The sequence below is a fragment of the Cydia amplana genome, chromosome 11 (assembly GCF_948474715.1).
Source record: "Cydia amplana chromosome 11, ilCydAmpl1.1, whole genome shotgun sequence".
NCBI classification, from domain to species: domain Eukaryota; kingdom Metazoa; phylum Arthropoda; class Insecta; order Lepidoptera; family Tortricidae; genus Cydia; species Cydia amplana.
Genome location: NC_086079.1, coordinates 5,489,458 through 5,516,999, shown reverse-complemented (window position 1 = coordinate 5,516,999; position 27,542 = coordinate 5,489,458). Strand labels below are relative to the sequence as shown.

The 27,542-nt window shown below is 37.2% G+C and overlaps 1 protein-coding gene across 3 annotated transcripts in view; it reads left to right on the top strand.

Annotated features, from left to right (window-relative positions):
* LOC134651937 (protein cueball) overlaps positions 1 to 27,542 on the top strand; it is a 58,129-nt gene that overhangs the window by 24,419 nt on the left and 6,168 nt on the right. For 2 of the 3 annotated variants that reach the window (XM_063507058.1, XM_063507059.1), the window contains exons 2-4: positions 21,962 to 23,024; positions 23,598 to 23,780; positions 24,175 to 24,369. In XM_063507058.1, coding sequence (XP_063363128.1) covers positions 21,962 to 23,024; positions 23,598 to 23,780; positions 24,175 to 24,369 — 1,441 coding nt within the window. Of the gene's footprint in view, positions 1 to 21,961; positions 23,025 to 23,597; positions 23,781 to 24,174; positions 24,370 to 25,353; positions 25,433 to 27,542 lie in introns of all 3 variants that reach the window. The other variant, XR_010097146.1, reaches the window with a different exon arrangement.

Here is a 27,542-nt window from a genome sequence, read left to right as displayed (position 1 = left end):
TTATTATGATATAATAATAAAAAATCCCCAAACATGCGTGAAAATAGTTTTTACAGTACATATGGGGCTACTTTTCCGGCACGGCATACGGGATAAAGACGGAAAACTCTTAACGGAGAATGATAAGATCAATGCCAGATGGCGCCAATATTACCAGGAACTGTTAAATGAGGAATTCCCTAGCCAACCTTTACCACCCATCACACCAGTGCAAGGGCCACCGGTAGGCATCAAAGCGAGCGAGGTTGAGCGCGCAGTAAATAAAATGAAGAACCATAAAGCTACTGGCCCCGATGGTATACCCGCTGACCTATGGAAAAGACTAGGAGCCGTAGGAGCACAGTGGCTAACGATACTTTTTAACACTATCCTAAGTAGCAACAAAATCCCCGAAGCTTGGCGACACAGTTATCTCCTCCCCTTCTACAAAAACAAGGGAGACGTCAGCGACTGCGGTAACTATAGGGGCATCAAACTCACATCGCATACGCTCAAAATTTGGGAAAGAATTCTTCACAACCGCTTTCTTAAACATGTGACTATATCAGAAAACCAGTATGGATTTACTGCCTCAAGGTCAACCACGGATGCAATACAAACAGTGAGAATACTCATGGAAAAAGGTCGTAACAACCATGAAGATCTACATCTAGTCTTCATAGATCTAGAGAAAGCATTCGACCGGGTGCCGCGTAAACTAGTATGGCAAGCTCTGAGATCGCAAAGAATACCTGAGTGCTACATATCACTGGCACAGGATACGTATGACAATGTAAGCACACAAGTGAGAAGCCTAGCTGGTACAAGCAACCCCTTCGAGGTTAAAGTTGGCGTACACCAAGGGTCTGCTCTTAGCCCGCTATTGTTCAACATTGTTATGGATTACCTCACCAAAGACATCCAGTCCCCCCTACCATGGTGCCTGCTGTATGCAGACGATGTTGTACTTATTGATAAATGCGCGGAACAGCTGCAACGGACCCTGGAGATGTGGAGGCATGCCCTGGAATCTAATGGTTTGAGGATTAGCAGAAGCAAAACAGAGTACCTGCCATGCAATTATAGCCGCACAGAGCAGACAGCATCAAAAATCACCATAGATGGACATCCCGTACCGGAAGTAAGCAAGTTCAAATACCTAGGCTCGGTTTTGTCCGCGGACGCAAATGTGGACATGGATGTATCACATAGGGTAAATGTAGCTTGGCTGAGATGGAGGTCGCTCTCGGGGGTGCTCTGTGACCGCCGTGTGCCGATAAAGACTAAAGGCAAGGTCTACAAAACAGCTGTGAGACCTGCTATGGTGTATGGTGCTGAATGCTGGACGACCAAACAAGCGCCTGAACAAAAACTCCATGTCAATGAGATGAAGATGCTGAGGTGGGCGGCCGGTGTGACGAGACTCGATAAAGTACGTAACGAACACATCAGAGGAAGCTACAAGGTCGCCCCCATCACCGACAAGATTCAAGAATCTCGCTTGAGATGGTACGGGCATATCATGAGACGCGACGAAGACCATGTCGTGAGGAAAGCCCTTGCATTACCGAATAATAAGAGAGGCAGAGGCCGCCCGCCTGCTACGTGGTGGTCCACCATATCAATGGATTTGAAACAGACCCAGTTGAACAAAGAGACAACCCAGGATCGCCCGACCTGGCGCTTGAGAACGAGGAGGGCCGACCCCAAATAATGGGAAGAGGCACGGAAAGAAGAAGAAGAATATGGGGCTACTTTTCCGCACTAGTGCGTAAAATAGCACTTTTCGTGCGTATGTCGAAACTTTAAACTGCCATATGTACTGTAAAACGTTGTTCGATACACGTGCGAATAGGTAATTCGCAACTCGTGTAGATTTAAAACACTCCCTTCGATCGTGTTTTAATTTATCGCCACTCGTTTCGAATTTGTCGTGATATTGTGATATTGTGAACTACCTAATTTTTGCTACACCCTTTCCAGGGTCCATGTATGTAACATCTAAAAATGGTATGCAAATAAAGATCTCTATCTCTATTTCCTCTTTTTCGCACTTGTATCGAAAATAACTATTTTTGCCTTATGTGCAGAGGAACAGTTAGCAAGCTTCGGTTTTTGAGAAAAGTGATAATTGATTACCTACTCTGCATAAACATGAAGCCCTTGATCACAACAGAAAAGATTTTTCCGTGAAATTCTATCGCGTGAGACTATCTACTACTCTGTATTAATCGTTTTCATTAATATTTATTATTTATTAACAGTTAACAGTATTAACCTTTCCTATCTAGATCTTTCCTAACTAGATCACTAGATCAGATGAGATGCATTGGGCTAACTTCGATTGGTTCATTTTAAAAGCAAAGCAACTTGCAGTAGCAGCATATGCTTCTGGTTTTATAGAAAATGTACATTAGTAACATAGTACGTACTACGTAGTACGTAATCGCGGTGATAAGAATCATATTGGATCGTACGAATCGATAAATCCAGAAGATTTAAAATATGTACTCAACTACTCATACGTTTGGCCACTGGCCATGCCACACCGGCTGCGTGTGCGTAAACGTGCAAGTGCGCGTGCGCTAAAATGTTGGAGCCGCGCACCGTGCACGCACACGTCACGCAAGCGGTGTGTCGTCTCTCATAAGGAACTGTATATTACAACGCTCACCTGCGCGTCTACGCACACGCACCCGGTATGCACAGGTCTTTATTGTTAAAATCTCCTTGAGAATGCAGTAAAAATTGTTAATCGGTTAACCAACTCTGCAATTTCCAAACTAAGTATAAACAAGTATTGTTTTTGAATTGATAATAAAATCATAAATATATTTACGTCAATTGCTGAATTCTCTTGATAATTATATCATGGAGCGACCTATGGTTGTTTTTAAGCCAATATCGCCTCACACCATGTTTATATGGCGATAGATAACCCATAGGTACCATGGAATGTTTCGTGATGACCGGCATGATCCAATGTCAAGGAGATAAGAGTTCAAACAGATAATTGTATCTTAATTATAGGTACAGAAATAATTATAGATAAGTGCAGCGCCTTATCGCGAATCTTTGAATGTCGCGAATAGGTACCTTACAAATTACCTCACTTAAAGCAATCGAGACAACTCTAAATGATTGTAAATTTGCTCCAGCAGTGGGAGTGGACTGATATGGTGTATGTTGATGTAATGATGTTTTTTTAGGGATAGATAAAATAGGTACTTAAATCGATTTGTACCTCTTAAAACAGGACAACATTTGCCAAGATAAGACAAAAGACATTGCCTATAATTTCACGAACCGTTTCGTCGAATTTTTGCACCCGCATATTTTCTATTTATATTACAATATTCTATTTTTAAGGCTATTTAATGTGAATTTATGATTATTGGATTACATGTGTTCTGTCCCGTTCGCATACCTAACTATATCCTTACTCTCTGCATGTTGTTTCCGGCTACTTTTCTAACTTTTTTTTCTTATTACTTACTATCCATACGAATAGGTACCTATTCACTTTCCACATAAATAATATACTGTACCAATTAGTTATAATTTTTAAAACCAGTTATGTTATTGATCAAAACTTTGTTAAATTATCAACAAAATACAAGTAAAACTGACCCGCTTTTACCGGTTTGGAATATAGAAAAATACGAAATTAGAATTTAACATCAATTTGTCTTTCATCATCATCATCCTCGCGTTGTCCCGGCATTTTGCCACGGCTGGCAACGAATCCCAAAAATTGGCGTAGGCACTAGTTTTTAGTTTTACGAAAGCGACTGCCATCTGGCCTACCAACCCAGAGGGTAAACTAGTCCTTATTGGGTTTCCTCGCGATGTTTTCCTTCACTAAAAAGCGACCGGTAAATATCAAATGATATTTCGTAGGTACGTAAGTTCTGAAAAACTCATTGGTGGGTACAGCCAGGGTTTAAACCCGCGACGTCCGCGACCTCCGGATTGCAAAGTCGAGTTCACAAACATCTTTAGGTACCTACTTACAAGCCAACGTTCAAATACACGACTTTATTGACAGTTTTTTTGGAACATCCGTAATATTTAAGTTGGTTAGTTATGTTATGTAGTAGGAAGGAGTTGAGATTCAGTTCAGTTGTTTACTGACGGACGGTATATAGTCAGGCTGTCACAATTAATTTGAATGCAAACACCTACAGTTGCGATAGTAGTAATTAAGTACCTAACTAATATTTTGAAATTAGGGTTAACCCTTGGACTCAAAGCGTGTGAATGCGTCAAAACAATTACTTAAAGCTGATTAAATTAAAGCCACTCAAAGCTGATATTCTGCGTAGGTATTTATTTACTTTTGTAGCTACGTATTTCGTAATTTTTACAAGAAAAATTGTAGTTGTAAAGAATACAAATAAGTACAAGTAGGTGCTCACCTACCGACCTTTTTAGGGTTCCGTAGCCAAATGGCAAAAAACGGAACCCTTATAGATTCGTCATGTCTGTCTGTCCGTCTGTCTGTCCGTCTGTCTGTCCGTCCGTATGTCACAGCCACTTTTCTCCGAAACTATAAGAACTATACTGTTGAAACTTGGTAAGTAGATGTATTCTGTGAACCGCATTAAGATTTTCACACAAAAATAGAAAAAAAACAATTAATTTTTGGGGTTCCCCATACTTCGAACTGAAACTCAAATTTTTTTTTTCATCGAACCCATACGTGTGGGGTATCTATGGATAGGTCTTCAAAAATGATATTGAGGTTCCTAATATCATTTTTTTCTAAACTGAATAGTTTGCGCGAGAGACACTTCCAAAGTGGTAAAATGTGTGTCCCCCCCCCTGTAACTTCTAAAATAAGAGAATGATAAAACTAAAAAAAATATATGATGTACATTACCATGTAAACTTCCACCGAAAATTGGTTTGAACGAGATCTAGTAAGTAGTTTTTTTTTATACGTCATAAATCGCCTAAATACGGAACCCTTCATGGGCGAGTCCGACTCGCACTTGGCCGCTTTTTTATTATTATTATTGAACGCTTAATTGTTAACAATGTCAGATTTTTTACTATTTTTCGGTTGTTTACTGTTCGTACTTACTTATTGTAAAATACAAATTCAAAAAATAAATCTTTTATGTATATCTTTATTCCGTTTCTAGTAGAAATAATAAATTAATAGTCAAAACCACCATAGCACTATAAAAAAAAATTATAAATCGATATTTTCTACACACAAACAAATTTGGCACATTTTGGCTGAATAGTGAATATGTATGGCAAACTGTGTTAAAGGTGGTTAAAGGTTCCGTCACACAAGCGCGTTTTCCTGGCGTGGAGTGAGCGGGGCGCGCCGCTTTTACATATAAAACGCTCACGCCCCGCCCCGCTCACGCCCCGCTCACACACCGCCCGGAAAACGCGCCTGTGTGACGGAACCTTAAGCTTTGTTATTTTATTTAGTACTTACCCTAATATAGTCCGTCAACCAAATCTTGTCAGTAGCAATGTAAAGCAAACTAAAGTAGGGCAACACTCAAAGAGCAGTATTGCGCTAAGAAAAGCAGCAATGTACATCGAACCGAAAGATTTTTTTTCCGCTGAGCGCGCCTTGCGTACGTCAATTCAAATTGTCACTCGCGGTTTATTGAAAAAATTTGAAACATGGACGGACAATTTAAAAGCGATGTTAAAACAATGTTAATCAAAATGATGAACAAATTTGAAGATATCAAAAACAACTCCCTATCGTAGTGCTTATATTCTCTTTGTTCCCTATCTATGTCTTCTAAGTTTACTAAAATAAAATCATATTAAAATGCAGATAATTAGATAGTGCATATATTTGTTATTTACAATATAATATGCCACTTGTTAATGTAAATTAGTGTACTGTTCTGGATGAATATGACATACCTGTGTAATTTTTTTGATTGGTATATATTGTACAATATACATATTAAAAATAAAACAACTGATATTTGGGTGTTTATTTAATTTAAAGGTAAATAAGATAAGAGTCACTTTAGCTTACAATATAATTCAGGTCATTAATTGAAAAAATATAATGAAGTTACCAATGTTACCGGGTCACTTCAACCAAGCATAATAATCTGTAGTAATCTATTGCATCTTAAGCATAAAACAGATTTGTTTCAAAATGTGTAATTTAAGTTTTCAAACATATGGAATTACTCTAAGTCTTCTCAACTTCAACTTCAACTTCAACATTTATTCAGCAAATAGGCCACAAGGGCACTTTTACACGTCAACATTGAATTTACATAAAAGCAAAATAATAATAATTATACATCAACAATTATTAAATACAACTACAACTACCAAATCAAACTAACGTAATACAATTACTTAGAGATGTATAAGGTCTCTTAATGTCGAATTACATAAAAAAACTATAATAATAATATTAAAATAAAAACAAAACAGATACATGGAAAAAAAATCTAAACTTATTTAGAGGTGTAAATGTCTCTAAGTGTCAGAACTAAAAAATAACATAGTTTATCAAATTATCCTTAGAGATGTATAGGGTCTCCAAGAGTCACAATCCTGTATGATTAACACATTACGAGAAAAAAAAAACATACGAGAACCGAATGAGGCGTCTCACTGCAATTAAATTAAAAAATAAAGTTACTAAATATATTCGTGTTAGCTTAAACAGACCCGTCTCCACAAACAGCACCCGTTCACGAGTACGACGCGTATCTCAGCCATCGCCTCCCTCAACCTTCATTCGGGAAAGTGGCGACCCGATCAACGACGCCACCGTAAGCAAAGACTTTTAAGCGAGCATGACATGTTCAAGCTACCGGCCTATATTAATATTAAAATAGTGATAACACTTAGCTGTGAGACACAGCATTTTGTGCTCGTATGTTACATAAAAGACGGTATAGCTTCACATAATTACTAGCCTAAATTGACTTAGAGATGTAAAGGTCTCTAAGTGTCCGAATCATTAAAAATATAAGTATGTACAATAAAATAAAAATAATAAAATGAATAAATACTTAGGGATGTAAAGGTCTCCAAGTGTCAGAATCATTAAAAATAAAATAAATAATTACTTAGAGATGTATATGGTCTCCAAGTGTCCAAAACTAAAATTAAATTAAACAATATAATCAAGCGAGAACATGATTGTCTCATGTGTCAATTCTACTGGAATTCTCTATGAAATATATAACTTAAATTAACTTACAACAAAGATTTCTGAGGTATTAACTGTTTTTAGTTTACCTGAAGTAAGTAAAGTAATTTGTCTAATTTAAAAATTAAGTACCTTGGTACCTATTTTATTTCATGACGCTAAGAAAAATATATAATTGATAATTTTTAGGGTTCTCATGCGGCCCGTTGTTGCCGACCGCTGATTTAAATAATTGAACAAACAGGTATGTACAGCGACTTAAAACTTCTTTTAAATAGATACATCCCTACTTCAGCAAGTATAAACTAGGATTTCCCATAGGCAGTCCCATAGGTACATATGTGCAGTAACTGAGTGCATGAATCAAATCAGCCTACATAATCTATTTTCTTGATGATTAACATAATGACAACTTTTACAAGAATAATCTGTTCCATTGCTCTCAATATTTTTGTTACATTTTTAAATAATAAGTTTATTTTTCGTCTTGGTTGCGTTGTACACGTACATAAACCGCCATAGGTAAGTATTGTCTGAAGAGATACTACTTACTACGAACGCCTTATATTGGGCAAGATTTAATCCTGCAACAAACATGTATGGATTAGGTAGATATTGCGAAAGAACGGCGATATAATCAAGGCTCTTAATACTGTTTAAAAGGTTTACCTTTGTAAATAGTCACAACTGATTGCTGAAAATATTAGACATGTGGGCCTATGGACGGTTTCCAGGACACAATTTATGGTCTTTTTGGATAGATTTAGGCATACGTTTTAATTTTATTTATGCCTTTTATTCCTAAAACAAACATAATCTTAAAAGTTCGAAAGAGTTCTTCCAGTACTTGTCATAACCTCAATTTTTAGTAATGTTTACCATCAACGAGCATGATTGTACATTGTCCCCTTAGCTTTGCTTATTCTTATTTAATGTATTGGTATTTAATGGTGACAGCAGAAATATCTCTTGAAACAGAAACGATTCAGAATGAAAACCAAATGAAAACAAATAAGGTGATCCACATTCCACAGATAAAACACAGATGACACGCGTTTTGGAATTATTTGAACACAGTGTTGCTAACCCGCGATTTTTCAAATTTGCCGCCTTTTACTACTGACAAGATTTGGTTGACGGACTTTATTTAATACCGCCAAGAGAAATGGTGGTACCGTGATGATACCTACTTTTAACATACTTTCATATTAAATGTCACAATTAGGTAATGCTATAGCCGAGTGCCTATTCTGAACATGATCCGTAACAATAGCTAATATCATTCGCAATTGACCTACAGAATTTGCTGCAAAAGCTATTGAAAGGTGACGCCGAAAGTTTCCCGACGTGATCTGTGTCACGTACGCCATACAGGGTGAATGTGGCAACTTTAGCAATTATGTAGTTTGCTAATTCGGTAATTTAATCACCATTTTGATGCTTCGGAGAAAACGTAGGTACATACATTTCATAGAATAAAAATAGTTATTTTCGATACAAGTGCGAAAAAGAGGAATTGCGATGCGACGAGTTGCGAATTACCTATTAGCACGTGTATCGAACACCGTTTTACAGTACAAATGGCACTTTAAAGTTTCGACATACGCACGAAAAGTGCTATTTTACGCACTAGTGCGGAAAAGTTGCCCCATATGTACTGTAAAATATTTTTCCTACATTATTGCGGAAAAAAGTTGGGGAAAAACATTTAACCTTTACTGCATAGTCTGCATAGAATTACAAATTGGTCTCTTTGGAATTTATTGGGTAAACAGAGCATGTCAGGGAAATATTTATAAACTTAAGAAATGTATACCTACATTAAACTATTAATAAAATGTACCTATACATACTATTTTTAGTATAATTTGCTACGAAAAATGTTATATTATGTTCTACTACTTCTACTAATATGCTAAATGACCTATAATGTAAAGTACAAGCCGACTGTAACCATAGCAACAAGTGACAACAAAAAGTCGATTCACCCGCCTACGTACTTCAAGTACGTCTCCTATGCCGCCCTGTATGTTTTATATGCGACTAGATATGTATAAATATAATCCAAAGACAGATGCCTGAAATTGATAACTCAGGTCGTAATATTGCGCGTGGGCGATCTCTAATGTAAACAATTGGTATTAATTACTACCTACTAGTGATGTGAACTAACGCATTTAATTACACACGAAATCATAAAATACCTACCTAACGCTGGAAATCCATCACTTATGTATTTATTATCAAAGAGTTACTGATGTTACTCGCTCTAGGTTGATGACTTATTTAACTTTGTATCATTAGGTATAGTTTGTCAAAGGACTGTCTCATTTCAAACATAGACAGAGAGAATCATACTATCTTTGTCTTACACTAGTACTAGCACCCAAAAGAAAAGGATGAGTACAGTTTTTTTTCCTATGTACTGACAAATTGGTTTGACCAACTATATGACTGTCATTTTAACATTTGTATGTAATATAACTAAAGGCAAAAAACATACAAACTTGAGGTAAGTTTATACACAAACATATAAAGATATCGTTTTTCATATGTTTTTACGTGTAAGATAACCTACGTATCGCTATCTCATGTCATGTCAAACAAATTATAGTGGTTTTGGAGGACATCGTTTCTTCATTGTGTTGCGTGATAATGCTAGTAAACAATATACGTAATCTAATTAATGCATTGTTAAGGTAATTTGATTACATCGTTAAATGTTAGTTCACTGGTTCGTAATTGTTAAACAGCATAGAATAGGGGCTATTCATAAATTGCGTCATTTCAAATTAAGGGGGGGGGTCTGGACATCGGATGATGCCATGACGTAGGAGGAAACGGGGGGAAAGCATGATTTTTGAATGATTGGGGGGGGGGGGGGGGGGCAAAAATAGATGACGTAATTTATGAACAGCCCCATAGTCTCATCTCCGTCAAGAATAAAATATTAACTAATAAGAAACACTTATAACATTTCAGTAGCTGAGTATGCAATCGAGATAACGCTAATACTTATGTAGAATAAAAGAAATGGTTTTAGTTTTATAATTTAAAATATTATTTGTAACCAACCGGGTTAGGTTTAGCAATGTGCATTTGTAGGTTGCAGAACGTTCTCAAAAATGCAGGAACCAGTCGCGCAAGTTTCTGGAAATTTACATGAAAATTTAATGCAAGTTTCCACTCAGAAAGATTCTTGTGGGATTTTTTTATCACATATTTAGGCATTTTAAGGGGCCCACTGATTACCAGTCCGTCGATCGATATCGGCCTGTCAGTTAGGCCAAAAAGTTGACAGTTCCGAACAACTGACAGGCCGATATCGTCCGGCGGACTGGTAATCAGTGGGCCCCTTTAGGCAGTAGAAATATCTAATAATGCCTGTATTTATTAAGGTCTTGACATGTTTTCATTGTTTGATAAATTTAAATTTCCTATAGAAATTCGGCAACTTCTGAAACTTCTCCTTGTAGGTACCAGTCTAATACAATATATATCGATACAATGAAACATGACAATTACAAAATCAATAGTGTAAAAACCTTCAGCCTAACTTTTTAAACATTCCAAATTGGCGCCAAAGCAAACCGACTTTTTTTTTTAAATTACAGTTCTCGCTGGTAATAAAATAGCATAAGAAATAACCAACTTATAATAAAAATCTAAACCTACTGAAATAATAATATTATTAACAATACTTTTAACATTCTAATATTTATATCAATAATATTAAGTCAATCAATTAAACATTTGTAACTTTTTTTTTAACCGACTTCCAAATCTAAAAGGAGGAGGTTATCAATTCGGTTGTATGTTTTTTTTTTATTGTTTTTATTTTTTTTTATGTTTGTTACTCCATATCTCCGTCATTACTGGACCGATTTTGAAAATTTTTTTTTGATTGTATGTATATGCATACAGATTGGTCCCGTTTTTGTCAAAACCCAGTTCTGATGATGGGATCCATGAGGAATCGAGGGAACTCCTCAAATCTTAAAGGCATACATATAGTGATTTTTGGGTTTTTATCAACAAATCAAGCATATACATTTAAAAAAGTGACATTTGATGAAGTGGAACTGCTGATGATGATCAGAACGGAACTCTTCAACAACGCATAGTACACGTTTGACGATTTGTCCTCTTCGTTATGTTTGTTAAGCAAGTTAAGTTTTTAAGCCACATTTATGTCCAGCTCGAGTTCTGATGATGGGATCCATGAGGAATCGAGGGAACTCCTCAAATCTTAAAGGCATGCATATATTTTTGTATTTTCATCAAAAAATTAAGCATTTTCATTAAAAACTGTCGCATTTGATGCAGTGGAACTGCTGATGATGATCATAACGGAACTCTTCAACGACGATTTGGCGATTTGTCCTTTTCGTTATGTTTGTTAAGCAAGTTAGGTTTTTAGGCACATTTATGTCAATCTCAAGTCCTGAACATGGGATCCATGAGAAATCGAGGGAACTCCTCAAATCTTAAAGGCATACGTATAGAATTTTATATATTTTCATCAGAAAATCAAGCATTTACATTACAAACTGTGGCATTTGATGAAGCGGAACTGCTGATGATGATCAGAACAGAACTCTTCAACGACGCATAGTACACGTTTTGTGATTCTGAATTTCGATTTTGACTTGGACTGGGCCCCGGACTCCGGACTCGGACCCGTACTCGGACTCGGACCCGGATCCGGACACGGACACGGACCCGGACCTTGATCCGGAAAACCACTATGATACCTAAACTACATAAACAAACCACTATGATTACCATAAAATGTATACATATTACCAAATAAACTATAAGCGCCGTTAAGTGGGTCCAGGCTAGTAGTTAGAGAAGTCGGTTTTTTTCTATTAAAGATTATTAAAGTAACACCATCATTGGCATACCAGAATTTTGAGATTCTGTTAAAAAACATTGATCTCTATTCCCTTGACATTAAGGTTGTTTTCACATTGATAACAATAATGCTGTAATGAGGTGGTTGTTACTCGAATATAATATTAATTTCTACATATTTGATTCACAAAACATGCTATTGCATACTTCAATAACATAAATTCCACTAACTTTTAACATATTATTTTCATGAATCTTACACTTGTTTTCCAAACAGGCCGTGTCCTTGCAGCTGCCCTCCTGATTAATGGCCGTTAGTGTCACTCGTATCCATTATCTCACACATAAATCTTAGTCCGTGTCCGTCAAGCCTTGAGATTGCCCTTTGGCTTGAAAGTGGTCACTTAGTACGAGTACTTACCTACTTACTTAAATACTTATTGACGACAAAGTAACATGTTATTCTCGCCCGCGACTCCGACTCCATACTTGAAGTTGCGCTAGATGTATTGAGTCGCGCGAGAACGCCTTCATGCTAGAGGGTCTGGTATTATAAAACCACCACAATCAAATCACCACACCTTATAAAACAAAGTCCCCCGCCGCGTCTGTTTGTGTGTTTGTTTGTTCGCGTTAAACTCAAAAACTACTGAACGGATTTTCATGCGGTTTTCACCTAACGATAGAGTGATTCTTGAGGAAGGTTTGTGTATAATTTGTTAACCCGTGCAAAGCCGGGGCAGTTCGTTAATTAAATTATAAAATAAACGGTCTTGTATTCGAGTTGTCAATAAACTGCCTTAGTGTAAGGCCTGAGTGGACGCTCGAGTTGGGCGTGCGGAGTGCATGTCAAACAAATGCAAACGTATATAGTAGCGGCCTTAGTGCACGCTGTTCAAATCACTTGTGAGCCCGACGCCACGCTGCACGCCCCGCCGAACGCTCCGCTTCGAGCGTCCACTCAGGCCTTACACTTAAGCGACACAGCATTTAATGTATAAATATAGGTACTATAAGTAATTTACTTCCTAGTCAAGTTTATTATCAAGGATTTGTGTCACGATTGATCGATAATACCTACAGATGTTGATTATTGAATGCCATTCAGCGGAATACGTGTAATCCGCTTTTTACCGATATCGTGGGTTTTTATTAGAATATGATTAATTATTTTGGCAACACTTTCACCTACGATAGGATACGTAGGTGGGTATGCCGAAGGTCGCAAACTTGTCGTAAAAGTGCGAGTTAAAACATCATAAAACCCAAATATTCAAGACACAGATAATTTTCTATAATTATAATTAAATTAAAATTTTAGTAACCTGGCTTAGTATCACTCAAGCAAATCCTTGGAGCCCATTTGGCTGTTTTTTTATTGAGATCGCGTATGACAATCATACAATGACAACATTAAATACCTACACGAGTTACAATGACAAGTTTATTTAATTTATGCTGGATAAATTTCAAATCAATTCTATATCTGAAGACTCTTATGCTTAGAACAAAACAAGTGCCTTCAATGATAACTTTTATCAAGCACTTGCATTTAGCATCTTACATAACAACTTTTACTGATTAGACTACATAATCATAACGTTGCCAGGCATAAGTAACTGTTTACACTGTAACAACATAATGAACACATTATATGTGTTATATACCTACACCTACACACAACATATGTTAATGCTACACACAAAATACTTCAGCGTTTTCCATTTTCGCGGCCCTATCCACGGAATAAAATACATGGCACTAATATCTAACAAGTTTTCTATACAAACTATTGCATGTATAAAAACAAACACCAGAAACATAGTTACAAAGTGCATTAAATAAAACAAGGGCGAACTTATTCCTATATGGGATCTCTTTCGAAAATCTTTTTATGGAATTTGATTATTGTCTCCTACACTAAAGACCGCCATGCTTCTCTGTCCAAAGCCTGTTTTTCCAATCGGCGTTTGTTTTTCCAGTTTCTGTCCAATCGGCGCGGCGGCGCTACTTAAGGCGGCTTCGCCTAGGTCTCTTTGCACTCTCTCTTCTATTCTCAAATCTATAATCTTTCACTTCTGTCACTATCTCTTTCTCACTCCTTTCTTTCTTGGCAGTGCCTGAAGGGCCGCGCCACTGACCCCACTCACAATATAAGTATAAAAAATCTTCGTCTCTCCAAATTGTTAAACCACGACGCGTAAATCGATAGTTGCCACCATAATAACAAACAAACACATAACATTGAACCGTGTTACCATGCAGTAGAGTTCAGAATGTCTCCATCCCATTGTGTTCGTGAACGTAAATTCCTCCTAATGCTGGCTTCAATTGGGTGTTTTCCAACAATTCCAACAAGTCTCATAATAACAGTCTCATCGACTGCGCTTGCACAGTTTCTTCTTGAACGTATTATTTTTAAAACTACGATCTTCACCTTAGTATAGATAGTTCCACGAGAGGTGAGGCCACGCACACAACAACACTGTCATCTAATGACAGCGAGGATTTGAAATTACTGTTCTAATTTTGTACCGATAGCAAGTTCAACAGTGAATTGCAAGAAAGACCAAAAAGTTTCTTTAAACTATTTTGTTAAGTATAGAACAATTCATCGACTTCAAACAAAAGAGAAAATAAAATATCCTGACCGATTTAATTTCAATAAATGGGTTATATTAATAAATAAAGGTTAGATATGCGTAAGCAATCTTAACGAATCAGATGAAGATATGCCAAGTTGCTGTTTTTGATACTTATTAAAAATATAATTAAGCGTTTTTAGGGTTCCGTAGCCAAATGGCAAAAAACGGAACCCTTATAGATTCGTCATGTCTGTCTGTCTGTCCGTCTGTCCGTCTGTCCGTCTGTCCGTCTGTCCGTCTGTCCGTCCGTATGTCACAGCCACTTTTCTCCGAAACTATAAGAACTATACTGTTGAAACTTGGTAAGTAGATGTATTCTGTGAACCGCATTAAGATTTTCACACAAAAATAGAAAAAAAACAATAAATTTTTGGGGTTCCCCATACTTCGAACTGAAACTCAAAAATTTTTTTTTCATCAAACCCATACGTGTGGGGTATCTATGGATAGGTCTTCAAAAATGATATTGAGGTTTCTAATATCATTTTTTTCTAAACTGAATAGTTTGCGCGAGAGACACTTCCAAAGTGGTAAAATGTGTGTCCCCCCCCCTGTAACTTCTAAAATAAGAGAATGATAAAACTAAAAAAAATATATGATGTACATTACCATGTAAACTTCCACCGAAAATTGGTTTGAACGAGATCTAGTAAGTAGTTTTTTTTTTATACGTCATAAATCGCCTAAATACGGAACCCTTCATGGGCGAGTCCGACTCGCACTTGGCCGCTTTTTATTTACATTCACTCACTCATTCATTCACTTTTTTGCAATCAGTACTTCATGTAGCTGTGTGTGTAATCATTCACCTCATGGAACTACCGGTTGTTTTTTTGTTATAATTAGCCGCTTTTCACCTAGTTTTGTGAATAAGTAGCGGATGATGTGAACACGTTTTTTTATGGTCTAGCGCCTAGACTCTAGGCATTAGAGTAGGTTCAGGTATTTTTGAGCAACCTGCTGTATTAGTTTATAGGCATTCCTTTTTTTAATGATGGGCTAAAACCTGCCCCATATCAGGAGACCTGGAAAACAGAAATAATAATAATATAATACAACTTGTACATATTATATTTTATCTATACATATATCACATTACCCTCTATTATTAGTGTTGTGAATAGGGCTTCCAATACGGGGATCCCGGTATTTCGGGATCCCGTCGTTTTAAACACATTTTTCAATACCGGTATTTTTAAAGGCAATACCGGGATCCCGGTATTTAAAAAAATGAGGGAAATGCGCAGTATAAACCCTTTAAATCCATTATATTCGGCTGTATCAAAAAGCTTACTAAAGGTCAGACACATCTAGAGTTAGACCAAGAAAAGTCTGCAACGATTTTGTTAGCACGCGCAGTGCAAGTGTTATATTAAACGTCAAACTTCTATGAAATTATGACGTACAAATAATACTTGCACTGCGTACTGCGTATGCTATCAAAATCGTTGCAGACTTTACTTGGTCTAACTCTGGTCTCTAGCCCGCATTTTATTATTGAAACAAGATCGTTGCCTAATGCGTCAGAACAATATTTGGTGGTTGATGGTGGATGAATCCTGATGAATATGTACATGAATATGAATATGATGATAGTGACATTAACATTAACATAATTAGTTCTTATAATTTTTTATCAAAAAATAAAACAAAAGAGCAAGGATAACTGTAATAATGGCAATTTTGACGGAAATTGGTGAGGTGAAGTTTGGGTAAAGTCAACAAATTGGATAAAATTATTGCCAACCTGGAGTGTGAAATAAAATTATTGCAGATGGCGGCATTGATTGTTTATTGTTGTAATAGCTTTTAGGACATGTCTGGTATTCCAGTGAGCCTTTCTAATTCCCCTTTTTAATAAAACTATATATTTTTAAGCAATTCATATCCAATACCGGGATCCCGGGATCCCGGTATTGATGAAGACAGTTTCGGTATTAATATCGGTATTGTGAGAAGTCCGGTATTTGGAAGCCCTAGTTGTGAATAACGCTCATTTTGAGGCTTAAACACTCGAACCCTTAAGACTCTCGAGGCTTAACGCCTCACAGGCGGCAAAGACGATTTCTTCTATATATATATATAAATGCAAGTGTCCTGACTGACTGACTGACTGACTGATTCATCAACGCAGAGCCGAAACTACAAAAGCTAAAAAGTTGAAATTTGCACACTAGGTTGCATTTATAAAGTGTACAAGAGATAAGAAGCGATTTTGAAAAATTCACCCCCTAAGGGGGTTAAAAAGGGGATGAAAGGTTGTATGGGGTTCAAGTTTTATTTTAAGCTAGGAATTTGAAACTTTGTAAAAATGTATTATATTAAAAAAAAATTTAATAGTATCCCAAATAATATAAAGTCCCTGCCAACTGATCAATTTAAAATACAATTAAAATCATATTTAATAAATAAATGCTACTACTCAGTAAATGATTTTCTTGCCGATACTTAGAGCACCCAATTAAAACTTGTCCAGTCTTCATATGTAATGAATATAATGTCTTAATATAAAAAATTGAATGTTAAATTTGATATATTGATATGTTATATCTTTAATATGATGTACATATAAATAATACCTTAAATGTTAATTGTTTTGTTTCTGATAACATGCTAATTTAATTGTAAGAATTTATTAATATATACCATAGAGTAACCATAGTTCTTAAGTTTTATAACATTTGTACGCCAATAGGCAAAACACAGAGCTCTGTAATCACCTATTTTTACTTAAGACCTGTATCACCTGTGTTCTACAAATAAAATTTACTTTACTTTACTTTAAAAAACAAGAAAACTAATTTCAGCGTTTTCGAAAATTCATCCCCCAAGGTGGTGAAAAAGGGGTTGAAAGTTTGTATGGAGATCAAATATTTTTGTGAGTGTGGGACTTGAAACTTTGTATATGGGTATATTATTATAAGACAGGAAAAGTAATTTGAGCGTTTTTGAAAATTCATCCCCTAACAGTTTGAATCCATTACAAATGCTTTGAAACTTCTTAGAAAGGCATAATAGCCGATTACAAAAAAAAGTAATTGCGACGTTTTAGGCAATTCAACCCCTAAGGGGGTAAAAAAGGGGATGAAACTTTGTCCTGGGGTGCAAATTTTATTTTAAGCTAGGACCTTGAAACTTCGTAAAAAGGTATTAAATTAAAAAACAAGAAAACTAATTTCAGCTTTTTCGAAAATTCATCCCCCGAGGTGGTGAAAAAGGGGTTGAAAGTTTGTACGGAGATAAAATATTTTTGAGAGTGCGGGACTTGAGTCTTTGTATAAAGCCATATTATTACAAATCAAGAAAAGTAATTCCAGCGTTTTTAAAAATTCATCCCTTAAAAGGCTTAAAAAGGGGATGAAAGGTTGTACGGGGTTCAAGATTTATTTTAAGCTAGGAATTTGAAACTTTGTAAAAATGTATTATATAAAAAAAATAAGAAAACTAATTTCAGCGTTTTCGAAAATTCATCCCCCAAGGAGGTGAAATAGGGGTTCAAAGTTTGTATGGAGATCAAATATTTTGGTGAGTGTGGGACTTTAAACTTTGTATATGGGTATATTATTATAAGACAGGAAAAGTAATTTCAGCGTTTTTAAAAATTCATCCCCTAACAGGGTTAAAAAGGGCTTCAAAGATTGAATCCATTACAAATGCTTTGAAACGTTTTAGAAAGGCATAATAGCCGATTGCAAAAAAAAGGAATTGCGATTTTTTAGGACATTCAACCCATAAGGGAGTAAAAAAGGGGATGAAACTTTGTCTTAAGGTGCAAATTTTATTTTAAGCTAGGACCTTGAAACTTCGCAAAAAGGTATTAAATTAAAAAACAATAAAACTCATTTCAGCGTATTTAAAAAATCATCCCCCGAGGTGGTGAAAAAGGGGTTGAAAGTTTGTATGGAGATGAAATATTTTTGAGAGTGCAGTACGGATATGATGGTCGTTCTTGTCTACGTGACAGCGTGATAAAACGGTGTCCGTCACTTTCTTTCCCACGGTGTTAAACAGTGACAGTTATTTTATCACGTGGATAAAGATGGATAAAGCTATCCATAATAGGCTGGCTGGACTTAAATCTTTGTATAAAGCCATATTATTAGAACACAAGAAAACTAATTTCAGCGTTTTTAAAAATTCATATACACATACACATATTCATATATTCATATACAGGGTTATAAAGGGGTTGAAAGATTGTATAGAGATGAAATATTTTTTAGAGTGCAGGACTTGAATCTTTGTATAAAGCCATATTATTAAAACTCAAGAAAAGTGTTTTCAGCGTTTTTAAAAATTCATTCTTCGATCAGATCGGGGAAATCCTGAAGAAAGGCCAGGTCAAGAGCACCCTAAACCGGCGAGCGTGTATGAGGAATATTATGAAAGTAACGGAAGCGAAAGAGGTATGTCAGGATCGTAGCAAGTGGAAATCCGTGGTCTCTGCCTACCCCTCCGGGAAATAGGCGTGGTTATATGTATGTATGTATGTATGTATGTTAAAAATTCATGCCTTAAAAGGGTTAAAAAGGGGTTGAAAGATTGTATAGGGTTTAAATTTTATTTTAAGCTACGAATTTGTAACTTCGTAAAAAGTTATTTCATTAAAAGAGAAGAAAACTAAAGTCAGCGTTTTTCAACATTCAACATTTAAGGTGGTGAAAAGGGGGTTGAAAATTTGTATGGAGGTCAAAATTTTTTGTAAGTGCGGGACTTGAATCTTTGTATAATGACATATTATAAGAATACGTAAAAAGTCATTTCAGCGTTTTTAAAAATTCATCCCCTATAAGGGTCCGAAAGGGGTTGAAAGTTTGTATAGGGTTCAAATTTTATTTACAGCTAGGAACTTGAAACTTCGTAAAAACGTATTTTATTAAAAAACAAGAAAACCTATTCAGCGTTTTTAAAAATTCATCCCTCGAGGAGGTGAAAAAGGGGTTGAAAGTTTGTATGGAGATGAAATATTTTTGAGAGTGCTGGACTTAAATCTTTGTATAAAGCCATATTATTAGAACACAAGAAAACTAATTTCAGCGTTTTTAAAAATTCATATACACATACACATATTCATATATTCATATACAGGGTTATAAAGGGGTTGAAAGATTGTATAGGTTATAATTTTATTTAAAGCTAGGAATTTGAAGCTGAAGCTTCGTAAAAAGGTAATTTATTAAGAGAAAAGAAAACTAATTTCAGAGTCTTTGCATCCCCCAAGGTGGTGAAACGGGGGTCGAAAATTTGTATGGAACCAAAATATTTATTTGAGTGCGGAACTTGAATCGTTGTATAAAGGCATATTATTACAATACAAGAAAAGTAATTGCAGCGTTTTTAAAAATTCATCCCCTAAAAGTTTAAACAGGGGTTGAGAGTTGGTAGAGGGTTCAAATTTTATTTAAAGCTATGAACTTCAAATTTCGTAAATAAAGATAAGATAAAGATAAAAAATAGTTTATTCAAGTAGACATACGTTACAATGCGCATAAGCGCATTCATAAGAACGTCAAATAAAGCTAGTTAGACCGGCTCCAACCCTACACCTCTGCCCCGAGTCTCGGGGCCCGAGAAGATTTAAATCCCCCCTCAATTGGAGGAGGGTATAGGTAATTAGGTAGTAGATTTTATTAAATAGTGGACTTGAAAATCTTCTGGGGGTTGAGAGAGATTATATCGAGAACAATTTTATTCAGTTAGGGGCTTGAAACTTCGTAGCCAGGTTGTGAAAGACAAATCTCATGCGTTGTATAATAATTAACAAATGATTAACCGTTCCTACTGCTATCTTTTGCTGCATAATGTTCTAAGCTAATGTAGAATTTATAACCACCAATATACAAATCCACGCGTACGAAGTCGCGGGCAACAGCTAGTGCATCCATACGCGTAAAATAAATAAATACAATTCTCAAATACATATAGTCGAGACTTACAAGTCTTGAAGGCTCGAGTCTTTAAGCCTAAAAATAAGCGTTATTCACAACACTGTCTATTATGCTTTCTAAAACCGCACGACCAGTATAAAAATAAACTGTTGTGTTCGTTCATTTGTTTCATAAACCTACATACACTCGTATTTTAATGCCTTTCATTTTGTAGCAGTTACCTTTTCACAATTACAATAGATTAATATGAAAGCCTCTAGAGATTCATCATATATGATTGTCACTGTGACAAAGTACGAAATGGTACATACATATAGATAGACCGATCGTATCGCTAGCGATTGAATTATAGAATAATTAAGATATTTCTTTCACTTAACCTGAACACAATTAAATTTGATACGTGACGTTTTGATAGCGTTACGCAAGGTGTGACTAACCTCTGCATTCACCTTGTCGTGGTCACGAGACGCGACCGCCGCCAAACATACGAAAATATTGGCACTAGCATTTTTTACCTAAGACCTAAGACTCCTAGGTGTTATTAGCATTTATTACGTTCACCATTATATCATTAGTATTAGGTTCTGAATAGAGTCTGTTCGGAGAAGAGTCGTGGAATGTATTCGGCCACATACATTCTACGACTCTCCTCTTTCCGCACTGACTTTAGAAACAAAAATTTTGTAGTCAGAGTAGGTAAGAACTCTGTGCAGATTTTGCAGTTACAGAATGTGGGAGGGCCATAAATGTAAAATTCCTATGAAAATATGACGCGTGACGTCTATTTAGGTTCAGGCTCCTCTAACACTTTGTTAGTACTTACTGTTTAAGCTGTGCAGAGCGACGGACTTTAATTTGCTTTGGTTTGGATGTTGTAGTAAACCGGTGGGTTATACTGTCAACGGCAATTTAAAAAAAAAGTATTTTAATTAAAGTATACCTAATAATACGACGGGGTAAGGTGTTCGTATTAGGTATAACAAAAAGGAAAGGGTTCCCCATACTTTACATGTAGGATAATTCAAATAATGCTTATGGCAATAAGTTGGACATAACTAGTTAACAACTTTCTACATTCAAAGACTCTTTTTTACTTATGGTTTTATTAAATAATTGTATCTACCTCAAAGTTCTCAAATATAGGTACCTAAATGTTTTCATGTCAAGTACCTACCTATTCTGTAGAGTAATTCAGAAAGCATTGTAAAATGCAAATCACGTTTCACATTATCTTTCAAGTGGTTTACTTTGGTTAGGTGCATGTAAGTAGGTATTAAGTATGTCAAAGACCGCCATCACAATGAGCATAATACACCTACCTACCTACACGACTTCTTTTAAACCAAAACATGATCTTGCGGGGTTCATGGATCTATCTATCTGAAAAATAACTTAGACTTCGACTAATTTATCGCGTCTCTTTGTTACAGATATCGCTGTCACATCTGGAGACCAGCTCGAGTTCTACACAGGCTCCAACAAAACCGGGTCTGAAAGCGGTCGGCTGCGGGACCTCACCGCCCTGGCCTACGACGCCGTTCACAACATGCTGCTCTTCGTCGACAAACAGAACGATAACGCCTCCATCTTCAGCTACAACCTGGCCACCAAGAAATACCAGCCCCTCGTCCGAAAGGGCCCGACCGAAAACATCCAGGGCCTCGCTTTCGATCCAGTACAGAGCCTTCTTTTCTGGACCGATTTTCAAAAGAGAAGCATTTACTGGATCGATCTGAAACCGGGATCCAAAAATAGCGACTACGGAAACCTCCTAATCAACCTAGGTGATCAACTCCCAAGGGCTATAGCAGTAGACAGTTGTAGAGGCTACATATACTGGACCAACACTAACGTAGCATACGGCGCGTCCATCGAACGAGCTCGTTTTGATGGTTCGGAGAGAAAAACTATTATATCTACGAACATTCATTTGCCAACCAGCATATTTGTGGACCAACAGACGCAGAGACTTTACTGGGCTGATGATAAAGAAGGCATACACTATTCGATCGAGAGTTCCGATTTGGATGGGACGCCGGAAAGCAGACGGACTTTACACAGCGGCACGGAACATCAGCCAAATGCGTTAACCGTCTCTAATGACAGTCTGTATTGGGTAGACTGGGGCTTTAGGAAAGTGTGGAAATTGCCGAAGAATGCTCGGCAGAACGCGGAACCGGAGGACTTGATTGATTTCAAGACCACTCCTTTTGGAATTGTTGCTAATTACTTAATATCGGATCAGGCTGCTAAAGTTCCTGAGTGCAGCAATTTACTTCGTCTGTCGCAGAATACTTCGGCTATCGACCACTCGTTTGCCGTGCCGCATGACGCAGGGTTGTTCTGCTTGCACGGCCGCAAGGTCGAGGGGCAAGATGCGTGTACGTGCTCCCCTGGTTACATCGGTGACCGATGCGAGACCTCTGTTTGTCAGAACTTCTGCTTCCAGGGGGAATGCACATTTGACGCTAATATTGGGGAACCCACTTGCAGGTATTTATTTTCTGCTAATTTAATATTATTTGTTGCCAAATTTTAAACCTAACCAGATTCACACTTTTTTAAACATTCTTTGCAAGTCCATCTAATGTACAGTCGCCATCAGATATATCGGAGCGGCTAAGGCGCTCACAAATATGAACACGCCTCTATTGCCAGGGCGTTAGAGTGCGTGTTCAGATATTGTGAACACCTTGGCCGCTCCGATATATCTGATGGCGACTGTACTGCGAATGCGCAGGTATGAACGATTCTGACTGTGCGAAGCGTATAACAATATCCGCTTAATTGAAATTACCTATCTAAAAAATCTCAGCACGTGTTGTGTATACACGAAATATAATTTGCGCCAATTCGACATACAAGAGACAAATTGTTCGAGAGATGCCGATCTCTCGAACAATTTGTAGGTATGTCTAATTGGCGCGAATTATGTTTCGTGTATACACAACACGTGCCGAGCTTTTGCACCGGCAAATTATATTTCGTCAACCATACGAATGATTCACGTAGGGAATGCGAACAAATAAATTAGCACTAATTACATTTTATAATCTTTTATTGCAGGTGTCCAAAAGGCTTCACAGGAGCGCGTTGCGAGGTGGACATGTGCGAAGGTTTCTGCCTGAACAACGGCCTCTGTTCTGTGGAGACCAACTCGCCAGTGTGCACGTGTATCGGAGATCACACTGGCCACCGTTGCGAAAAAACCGTTGAGACTCCACATGTTACTGTTAATGAGCCTTGCAAGTGAGTTCAGTTGATAACTTACAGATATTTATCAATTATCATACTTACCTACAGTGTGGCCCAATAGTTGATAATTTTAACAAAGGTATGCGTTAGTGTATCAAAGCCAGAGGACGTTTGTTTCAGTTAAATGAATGTAGTTTTAATTTTTTTGCTACAGATATCTCTGATGCCAGAGATATCTGACCCTCCTGCATACAAAATCAACACAAGGCGTCAGATGTCTCTGCAGTTGACTTTCCACATACAAAATAAATATGATCCATACATTGTTTTTTGATAATTTGATAATGCAGAGAAAGTATGCGTAACTAACAATACCTAAAAAAAAATGCGTAACTAACTCCCGCATAAGGCAAAATAAATAAACCTAACTAAAGCCAAAAATTTTCAGTTGCACCAAAGACAAAACAACAAAGCTGTCCGCGTTGTCAGAAGTCAGCGACGAATTCGTGACCGTCCCCTGCAACGAAGGCTGGGACTCGGTCCGAGACCCCATCCTCATGGTGCTTGGGATCCTATGCGGGCTCCTGTGCCTGGTCTGCGCTGTGCTGGTGACCAAAATCCTGCATTTGAAGAAGCGGCCGAGGTGAGGATAGAACCGTTTTGCACGGTTATAGACCCCTAATACTGCTTTTGTTTTTGTAGGCTAGTTGTACATATAGGGATGCTTGCCAGGTAAATTCACGAAATGGGTCGAATAACTGAAATAAACTATTGTGTAAAGTAATTAATTATAGCAACGAAATTTTTTAAATTCACTTTGACCTAGGGAATATATCTTCGAGTTCTTCGACATAATCAGGGACGCGCTTAATGTACTAAAAATGTAAACTTTTTTCAACGATATTTTCCAAAGTCAATAAAAACAGTAGAAAATAGAATATAAAATGATTTTGATTGTGATTAAGACAGAAGCGCACTGACATTTATTATTTACTTATTTAATTAATAAAGTACAGTGTGACGACCGGTCTGGCCTAGTGGGTAGTGACCCTGCCTGTGAAGCCGCGGTCCTGGGTTCGAATCCCAGTAAGGGCATTTATTTGTGTGATGAGCACAGATATTTGTTCCTGAGTCATGGTTGTTTTCTATGTATTTAAGTATTTGTATATTATATATATCGTTGTCTGAGTATCCACAACACAAGCCTTCTTGAGCTTACTGTGGGGCTTAGTCAATTAGTGTAAAAAGTGTCCTATAATATTTATTTATTACTCTTAAATATAGGTAGCCATAGCCCCTCAAAACTCAACAATGAGTTTGACTGTGGGGTTAAAAAAATGCCTTATTTTTGTTCAGTACAGTTGAGACCAGTTTTCGTAAATTTACCTACCTTATACTTACCTACCTTAATTTATCTGTTTTGTAGTTAACAACGATAGCAACGATTTACGTTTCGCGCAATATACAATAAGTACTTCTCAAGGTATTCTTCAAGGTTTTGTCAGTTCATGTGTAAAAACAATAACCGCAATATATTACCTCCATGCGATCGGTTCACTTAACTTTGCTACTGTTATGAAACAGTAAAAGTGGTATTGCCTTCATAAAATTGTCTACCCGTATTCAGGTGCCTTTGGAGCGGCAGTCGAAGTTACTTCCGTGCTTTTAACGGATACGATAATTTGGAGGCACAAACGAGTCCATAGGTATTGTTCTTTTTAAACGCCCTTCATTTGTGATCGTTTGTGTGTTCAACTAATGGGTGCATCCGTTTGCAGTTTCAAATAGCTAGCTATACACTTACAGAGCGCATCGCCTCAGGTGAACCTGGCGGCCTAGCCAAGGTGACAATCGCTATCGCTTCGCCATCGAATCGCTTTGTGTCTCTCTAGGCAGGGACACAGTTCCCACGTACGCAACGTATGCAATGCATTATGACAATCTGAACCCTGAAAGTTGTATGGTTAGAAACATACTTGTCATGCGTTGCGTTGACGTATGACAAGTATGTTTCTAACATAGAAGGTAGCATCCTATAGAAGTGGTCTACGCGTGCCTCCGTGAGGGACAAAACATATAAATTCGACCAATCATAGCATCGCATTATGGTGGGCAACAAATGAATTCGACCAATCACGGTGGTCAATTTACGGTGGGAAATAAAACAAGATGTGAGACTGTGACAAGGACAAACAATAATAGCGCTTTCGCTGCTACTCCTACTGAAAGATACATAAGACTATCCCGTTCTGTCAGTTATCCCCACCACTCATGCCCAATCCAGTTATACTAGATTCATGGTTTCTAAGCATACAAATTTAGGGTGCAGATGTCATAACTTATAATGCATTGCATACGTTGCGTACGTGGGATAAGTGTGTCCCGAACTTAACTCTTCTATATTAGTGTGACAGTGACAGTTGCGTTTCGTTCGCTACGGAGCGTTAGCGATTGGCATGTTGTCTACGGGGCCTGTAAGTGTAAAGCTGGAAACAAATTATCGGACGCGGCTGACGGACGCGGCTGACGGACGCGGCTCACAGCCGCGACTTATAGGTATCTGGATAATGAATATACACTGAACTGTGCAAACTATCGGAGGTAAGCCGTGGACGTAACCTTGAGCCTTCGGACATCCGACAGAAATCTGGCGCGCTGGATGTTCCTGACTGTGCACACTTTTATGTCGCGCGCGTCAGCCGCGTCCGATAATTTGTTTCCAGCTTAAGGCCTGAGTGGACGCTCGAAGCGGAGCGTTCGGCGGGGAGTGCAGCGTGGCGTCGAGCTCCCAAGGGATTTGAGCAGCGTGCACTAAGGCCGCTCCTATACGTTTGCATTTGTTTAACATGCACGCCGCACGCCCCGCCCCGCTGCACGCCCAACTCGAGCGTCCACTCAGGCCTTACACTAAGAGCCTTTATGAATAGTTGTTACTTTTACTGGATCGCTTGAGGCGATGTTCTGGTAAAGCGATGGGAATATCCGCTCAGCGAAGCGTGGCAAGCATGATAACAAGTAGTCATATTAAAAACATGATTTATAAAATTGGCATACTTAACCGTAGATATTTTATCGATTATTGGGCCGTTCAAGTTATTAGGTATAGGTACCACAAGAATTGTGTTATTTTGATTCTCCCTTCATTATACCCCTTCATATTTGAACGGCCCAATAATTACATAAATACTATTAAATTTGACTGCTAACTAATTTGTTTACGTTTGGTTGAACATTGTCTGGAATCGAAATATTATATCTTGATGTTACATATTTGCTTCTAATTTCACTGGGTGTTCATCTATGTAAAGGAATTTCTATATCATCCATAACATCGGGTTGGTAGGCAAAACTAAACTAATATACCTACCAAAAAAAAAGTATAACTAACATAACCCTTTATTAAACTATCTATTTAGGTCAAAAACAACACTAAACTAGGGGCTAACACCGTTCAAATTTACAGCAGCAGGGTTAAAGCAGGTAAAGCGACTTTGTATGCTACCGTAGATATAATTACTTTTACTTTATAACTCTGTTCTCGTGTAAGTGACTTGTATGTCTTTTATGAGAATAAATATCTTTAAACCTAAACCTAAACCTAAGAAGGTACGAGATTATCAGGTACCTTCGGAATAAATAAGGCGTAGGTACCTATCCCAAGCGTTACATTGTTTAAGAATTAATACAAATTTACAAACAAAACTGATCCACACAACAATAGTGTGTAACACAACTAAGAACTTATTAATGTACACACCCGCTTAATTTTAATGTCCCCTAAAACCAGTTATTTTGCGTATATACTCTCGGTATAAC